The sequence below is a fragment of the Prunus dulcis genome, unplaced genomic scaffold, assembly GCF_902201215.1.
Source record: "Prunus dulcis unplaced genomic scaffold, ALMONDv2, whole genome shotgun sequence".
Lineage (NCBI taxonomy): Eukaryota > Viridiplantae > Streptophyta > Magnoliopsida > Rosales > Rosaceae > Prunus > Prunus dulcis.
Genome location: NW_023010551.1, coordinates 1 through 8,326, shown reverse-complemented (window position 1 = coordinate 8,326; position 8,326 = coordinate 1). Strand labels below are relative to the sequence as shown.

The 8,326-nt window shown below is 39.2% G+C and overlaps 1 protein-coding gene across 1 annotated transcript; it reads left to right on the top strand.

The window, feature by feature from the left end:
• Nucleotides 1-575: 575 nt before the first annotated feature.
• LOC117613731 (NDR1/HIN1-like protein 3) lies at nt 576-1,112 on the top strand. The gene has a single exon (XM_034342304.1). The coding sequence runs from the start codon at nt 576-578 to the stop codon at nt 1,110-1,112; it is 537 nt and encodes a 178-aa protein (XP_034198195.1).
• Nucleotides 1,113-8,326: the final 7,214 nt, after the last annotated feature.

Sequence of the window (8,326 nt, the reverse complement as noted above, 5' to 3'; positions counted from 1 at the left end):
CATCGCGCAAATTTTATGCGACAAACAGTTGTTTCGTCTCCATACCGTTGGTGCAACGATGGTTTACCCGTCGCACAGTTTTGGGCGACGAATGGTTGTATCTCGTCGCGCAAAGGCTTTCTTCACGATCTTCGCGCGACGGAATATGCGCGACGAAGTTTTTGTCGCGCTGAAGTTAGTGCGACTAAATGAGACTTTGCGCGACGTTTTGTTATTCGTCGCGCAAAGAGTAAAATGTAGTAGTGGGTTTAGCACTATATACTTCTTTATAAATACCTCATCTTTGGACTAGAAAATTCTCACATACTTTGTTGCCATTCTATTGTTTCCTCATCCCCACTTTGGCTTCTTCCAATTTCATAGGATTTGATTATCTCTCAAACTTTCCATTACCCAATCAATTCCTTACTTTTGTTTGTCTGTTAAGAAGAGTGAGCCTTAGATATATATATATATATATATATATTCTTTACATTATGCTCCATGGAGAGATATCCTGTAGTATTATTTTGTTCACCGTAGGTTTTTCATGTCTAGTCGTTTTCGTAATGTTCAGTTTTGTTCTCTTCTGCGATATGCAAGAACCCGAGTTCAGCGTCACAAATGCCTTTCTTGCCCAATTCACCTTCGACACAGCCACTGACCAGAATCTCCACTACAACCTTACTCTTGACATCACAATAAGAAACCCTAACAAAAGGGTAGGCATAGAGTACCGTGACATCCAAGCCACTGCAATGTGTGGATATCAGACGTTTGCTCTCTTGAGTTTGGGTGGTGGGATATTAGCACCATTTTATCAAGGCCACGAAAACACCACCGTTTTGCATAATCTGTTGGTTCAAGGTAAGCAGTTTGAAGAAGCTAAGATTTGCAAGTGTAAATCCGAGACCGTTGCTGGTGTCTATAGTATTGACTTGCAGCTTGCTCTTCGGGTGAAGGCTAGATACGGCATGTCAATCAAGGGCAGAAGTAATAAGGTTGGCATCCTTTGCAATTTGTTGGTTCCTTTGACTACTTTTGGAACATCCATTGATGGCAATGGCGGCGAGTACTGTTTCAACACTACAAAGTGCTTCAATACTAAAAATTTCTTTCTGGAAAATAGTTAACCTTTTTGTGGCAATCCTCCTTATTTAATTCGGGATGTTCTCTTTTCAATATTGTTGGTGTGTAAGTTTTTATTTTATAGAGAAGATGTTTAAGTTATCATATCAACTATTGTTTTCTTTCACGAAAGAAGGAAAGAAAAACAATATGTGGTAATATTATACATTAAATTTAAATTTGTATAAACTATTTTCTCAGTGATGGATAAATCTAGTATTGAATTTTAGCAAATATGTCATGTGTGCGTTTATTATTTGTGCCCAAGTACTAATTAATACCAAACACTTTAATTATCACCATGTTCTCAAATTTTAGGCCACATTAAGTAAGAGAAAATCCATTATTTGTGCCCAGTCAAAAGCAAATCCTTTTAAGTAATTGTCAGCTCCTTTGCATGTTCCTGAGTAAGAGAGACAATGTACTACGCGCAACAGAGACTTTTTAACTTTGAGGTTGAAGAATGTAATAGTTATGGCCACTTTGAGAAATCGCCTTTTTATAAAGATTGTTTTTAAAATAAGCTAGTTTTTTTTTGTTTACCAAACACTTTTAGTTGTAAAAATTTTATTTTAAGCTGCTTTTTTTTTAACACCACACTCCCAATCGCCACCATAGTCCAATGAGACAAGCAACAAAAGTAAAGACATGCGACAGTTATGCTCTTAATTAGCTAACACTACTACAAAAAAGCAAAACGACGACGGTAAATCACCGTCGTGTATTAAGATTTTCAGTGGTCGTGGAATCCACCGTCATCTTTTCCCTCATAAACCACGACGCTAAATCACCGTCGTTGTTAAAATATACAACGCCATCAACAAATACAAAACGACGTCTTTGTACTGCAAAAAGAACTAAAAAAGAAGTCGGGGATGAGAATAGACGACCAACTCTCTAAAAAAACCGTCGTTAAAAAGGAAAAATATGACACATATTAACAGAACAAGGCCGCAAGATAGACATACAACGACGAAACTTAAAAGAAGACGCCGTTAAATATAATTTTCACGACAACAAAAAAATGACGCCTTTAAGAACATTAGAAGACGACGTTATTGATTCCTACTACGTCGACTATATAAAAACAGCCGTCGTATAATACATTTTCCACTTCAATTTTTCTATAAAAGATGACGTGGAAATAGTTGTCAGTGTCATTATTTACGACGTATGTATTTATAGACTAGACGTTGAAATAACAAACAACGTCGGTTACTAATATATGAGAGTCGTATTACAAAATTTTTACGTCCTATTTTCAAAAACAAACAACGACGATAAATATTAGACGTTGTTAAATAAAACAACGTCGAAAAAAAATAAAAACAGACGTGTTTAGTCTTCATAAGTTTTAAAAAATAGTCGAGGATGAGAATAGACGACCAACAAAAACAAATCACCGTCGGTAAAAAGGAAAAATATGACACATATTAGAAGAACAAGGCCGCAATATAGACATACAACGACGATAAATAAAACAATACGCCGTTAAATATAATTTTCACGACAAGAAAAAATATGACATCTTTAAATACATGAGAAGACGACGTTAATGAAAAATACTACGTCTCTTATTTACAAAAGACCGTCGTGAAATAAGTTTTCCACTTCGATTTTTCTAAAAAAGATGACGGGGATATAGTTGTCAGTGTCATTATTTACGACGTATGTATTTATGTAGTTGACGTTGAAATGCGAAACAACGTCGTGGTATTTATATAGTCGACGTTGTATTTATATGTATTCATTACTCACGACGTACTTATTAATGTAGACGACGTTGAACTTCTAAACAACGCCATTATTTACGACGCATTTATTAAACCACGTCGGTTCCAAATTAATGTTCAGATAATTTATCTCATTTTTTAGACGGCGGTATTATGGGATTGGAGTCGTGTTATTTTGGATTACATGGCGGTTCTTAATCCTTCCCCGACGTGATATCCTGGATAATTGCTTCACAATAGCGTCGTGGTTCTTCATTGTTACGTTGCTTTAAGACGTCGGTAAATATGCTGAATAAATGGTTAAACATAACGCCGTGTTTTATTTGAACAGACGTTTTTTATGCGGAATCTAATGATGTAATCTGGATCCAGTATTTTTTGCACTGATTGTTTTGTGGTCAAAACCTGTATAATGAAAGTGAAGAAATCACATTACAATATATTATAAAATGAATGTCATACACTGCCAATTACATAAGCATCATTCAATCCATATATCTTCACACCCATCTCGAATATTTTGACCACCTAACTCACCCACCACTTCATCAAATGTGTCAACATTTGGCATCCCTCTAGTAAATGGCTCACACTCAATTATCACATCACCTAAGACTTCATCACCAATAACATCATTATATTCTCTATTAGGCATTGATAAAACTACCGACCAACCACCATGCATCGGGTCGTCAACAAAAAATATTTGTTTGACTTGAGAAGCCAAAACAAATTGGTCATTCCTATGTCCAATTTTACTCAAATCTACAAGGGTAAATCCAAGTTCGTCGATTACAAGACCAGAACTATCTATCCAATCACACCTAAAGACTGGGATTGTAAACTTTTGGTAGTCAAGGTCCCAAATTTCTTGAATGACACCATAGAAACCCATATTTGAGAGAATTGGGTTTTTATCCTTGGCACTAGCAACTTGCATGGTTTGTGCAAGTAAATAAACTCCACTATTTTTGAGTTGTCCGCACATCATCTTGTGCCTTGATATTGAATTTAATACCTTTAATAAGATAGCTCCTATATAATGGCACTGCCATGTTTGGACCAGCTGCTAGCCACCTTAAATTTTCTCATACGCCATTATTGTCTTCCTCAAGTTCACTTTGAACCTGCAAATTAATCAAATCTTAATTCAATCTAACATAGAAATAAGAAGAAAATTAAAAGAGAAATATGTTATTCAACAACATATACCTTGAAGCGTAGCCATTGAATGAAAGTGCTATTGTGCTTATCCTGCAGCCACTTTGTTCTCTTTCTAAATTTTGGATAAGCAGCCTTGATGTGGATCATATGTTGCCTACATGACACGAAAAATTCAAGCATTACGGTCCCAAATATATAAGATAAACATAAGAAATAATTTAAAATGGAAACTTGAAGAATAAACCTCATACGTACTCGATATAAGGTAGGACTTCCTCTGTATTCTCCAAGACATATAGATGTGCTTGATTCAACAGGTCCTGATCAACTACGCTCACTGTGCAACCTGATAATGGCTTTGAAACTCCCATCTTTTTGGCTTGAAGGCACTCCAACTGTACTAACATTAGATAAATGCAAAACTCTACCGCTTCTTCAGCTATATACCGCTCAGCAATGCAACCTTCGGGACGAGTACGATTCTGAACATACCCCTTCAGCACTTTTATATATCTTTCAAACGGATACATCCACCTAAAATATACTGGCCCACATAGACGAACTTCTCTGACAAGATCTACTACTAGATGAACCATGATATCAAAGAATGAAGGGGGAAAGTACTTCTCAAGCAAACACAGAGTAACTACTACATCTTCTTCCAACTTATCTAGCTTGGAAACATCAACAGCCTTTGCACATATAGCATTGAAGAAGAAGCACAAACGAGTTATTGCATACCTTGCAGGCTTCTCCAAAACAGAACGAATTGCCACAAGGAGCAATTGTTGCATTAAGGTATGACAATCATGTGATTTAAGGCCAAGAAGTCTTGAATCTTGTAAAGATACAAGATTTTTAATATTTGAAGAATAACCTTCAGGGACCTTCATACCATAGAAAGAATTACAAACCTCTCTCTTCTCTGCTCTTGACAAATTCCAAGGCCCAGGAGGCAAACGAGTACGCCTTTCTCCATACTTGGGTTGCAAATCAGTTTTGACCCCCATGTTCAATAAATCTAATCGAGCAGCAATCCCATTTTTATTTTTTCCAGGGATCTCCAGCAATGTACCAATGATACTATCGCAAACATTCTTCTCAATGTGCATAACATCTAGGGCATGCCTCACAGAAAGGTATTTCCAATACTCGAGATCAAAGAATATTGATTTCTTCTTCCAACAAACTCTGTCACCATTTTCAACCATATGCAGCACTTCTTCTCCGTTAATGGCTCGGGAGGTATGCCATATTCAGGTTTCCCATTAAAAGCTGCACGTTGCCTCCTATATGGATGATTGATTGGCAACCATTTTCTATGCCCAATGTAACAAATTTTGTGGCCATTTTTCAACCTGTGACTAGGTGTATCATCGCCGGATATTGGACAAGCTTTATATCCTTTAACAACACAACCAGATAAGTTTCCATAGGCGGGGAAATCATTAATTGTCCACATTAATGCAGCTCTGAGTGTAAAGTATTCTCCATTATGTGCATCATACATTCCTCTAATCTCAACCCACAAAGATTTTAAATCATCAATCAAAGGCTCCAAGTAGACGTCTATATCATTTCCGGGTTGTTTAGGACCGGAAATCAATAAGGTTAACATCATGAACTTTCGTTTATGCACAACCATGGAGGGAGATTATATGTAACTAAGATAACCGGCCAACAACTATATCTGCTACTTAGAGAACTGTGGGGATTGAATCCATCAGATGAAAGATGTAAGAACCCAAAACAAAATATCAAAAAGAAAGAAAATATCTTAAAAAGGTAAGGAAAATATCTTTTAGCGAAATGACCAAATTGCCCTCGTATATTTTAATAGGGAAAAATTTGACTTTTTAATCGGGAAAGAATTTGGGAATTTCGCCTACGCCATTGCTTAGAGCGCGGCGAAAGGAGTTCGTAGACACGGAGTAGACCCGAATCAGAGCCGTAACGAAGAAGTTATGGTCTAAAAATCGCGAGGGGCAAAATGGTAATTTGGTCAAAAAGTCAGATATTTATATCACTCTCTCTCCTCTCCCCCGTCAGCCCTCTCTCTCTCCTCCCGCAGCCAAACCGGCCGCGACCTCCACCCATTCAACCCGTCGCCACGGCCACCATACTTGGAACTGATCTCCGCCGTGGGTACCGTTGGACCCGTAACTCGACCGCCGTTCTTTCCCGACCAACACCAGCCTCTGGGGTGCCGGAATCTGGCCGGAAAACCATGATTTCCGACGATGGTTCGTCCGAATGCCACCCGAACTTCCAGCTCAGATTTCTCCTCCGTTTCTCCACCAAATCGATCGAGTAAGGTATGGTTTTTGACCTATTTTTCGTGCTCTAGCTGATGGGTATATGGGCTTTGATCGATTTTAGCGTTAAGGGGTTCGATTTACGACTTGAAGTTTGGCCGAAACTTCGGCCGCTCGAAACTACCATTTCCGGTCACTTTTTGGGGGTGGTCCAAGAACAAAAGTGACTCCAAATGGGGTGTTTTACCTAGGTTAGGAGTTTGGAGTCTTGGTTCCGAGATTTTTCGGCCACCCGGTATCGCTTTGGACACCCAAAGCTGCCCGCGCGTGCTGGAGCGCGTGGGCGAGGGTACTGATATAATTCTGTGCAGATTTGTGACCTTCGTGTCGTCACGAGCGTGTGGGATTTCGCGGATCTCGATTCGGAGTCCGTTTGAGCCCCGAACGGATTTTCCATATCGCGCGATCCGGGAGTGCTGTGTCGTTAAATAGTCGGATCGAGCTGAATTTTGGATATGTCGGTCTACGTGATTTCAGGATCACGTAGGATTCGACAGATTTTGAATCGGAGTCCCGGATACTCCGAAATCGCGAACCCTGGGGCTAGGGTTTGAGTTTTAAGTGATAACGCGATTTTGGCCAATCCGACCGTCCGATTCGGACCAAATTCGCAGAACATGGTTCCCGTTGTGTGAGAAACCTTCAGGGAAATCCAGATTGGCCATCGGAGATTGTGGACCCAACGGGTCCCGGGCCGGCCGATCTGACAGTTATCGCTTAGCTGAGTATCGGACCTCCCAAAACTGGTCCAACTGTCCGAAAAGGCTAATGTGGGCATAGGAGTATTTTTGTAAATTGAAAAGCACGTATTTTTAGGAGCCGGGGGCAGGGTGTTTAGTTGAAATTCGTTTTATTTCAGCAGCTTATTAATTTAATCTTTCGGGGTAATCAGGCACCAGGAGCCCGACAGGATTTTAAAAGGAGACCTCTGAGGGATCAAAGTAGCTCGGACCATCTGTGAGTGGACCTTCTTTCATAAATCAGATTTCATGAATGAATTGATGTGCTTTTATATGAATTGATGTGCTTTTATATAAAATAGATTTTATAAATGATTTTATCTACATGAGTTTTATAAATGAGTTTATTTGAGTAAGTTTCTTCATTCAGTCTTTGAGTAAGTTTTAATACGATTTTGAATATGAGCAGTACAGGAATAATGCTATAAGTCGGTGCTGCTTATTTACCAGTTACAGAAACAGAGTTTGAGTTTTGAATCAGTTAAGACCGCAGCACGACTTGAGTTTTACAGTTATTATTCAGATATTTCTTTTTAAAAGGACATTATTTTTAAAACCACCTCGTACCCGTTTTTCTTTATGGTGATTACCCAGAGTCGGACCGATGTCTACGGACATCCAGTCTGATTATAGTTCAGTCAGTGCACTTGACTTGCCTCACGAGTTTCGGGGACGCTCGGACCGTGAGTGCCGGGATTTGCGGCTCGGCAGACTTGGTGTCCCGAGACCTGCCAGGATTGCGGCTCGGCCGACTTTATGTCCCCGAGACCTGCCAGGATTGCGGATCAGGCTGACTACGGTCCCCTGCATCCTGCAAGAGCGACTCGAGTTGACTTGGTGTCATCGAGGAATCTGCCGGCGGGACAGGCTGATCATAGTCCCCCGATTTCGCCAGTTTGCGGCTCGGGTAAGTCTGTGTGACGCCCGAGACCTGCCAGGGAATTGACGGAAATGACAGGGTTACATACTGGTGGTATTTTCAAAGGATTCTGAGTTTCTTTATTAAATGTTGATTTTCAGCTATTATAAATCAGTTTTTCTGATTTTTCGGACATAGATCCCTTTATATTTATTCAGTTATGAAAGGTCTGAGTACAGAGTTTTTATACGCGCTTGATTTCAGTACTTTTATGAAAGCTTTGAATTCAGTGGTTTTTGTATGAAACTTTCGAGCTTGAATATGACTGATATAGAATGCCTTGAATTGACTATGCGTGATATAAAAAGTAAGTATTCAGTTTTATTTAGCTAAATTTCTTTTACAATG

What these genes read in the sequence shown, in the direction of transcription:
- LOC117613731 (XM_034342304.1), top strand. Translation starts at nt 576, where the DNA reads ATGCAAGAACCCGAGTTCAGCGTCACAAATGCCTTTCTTGCCCAATTC.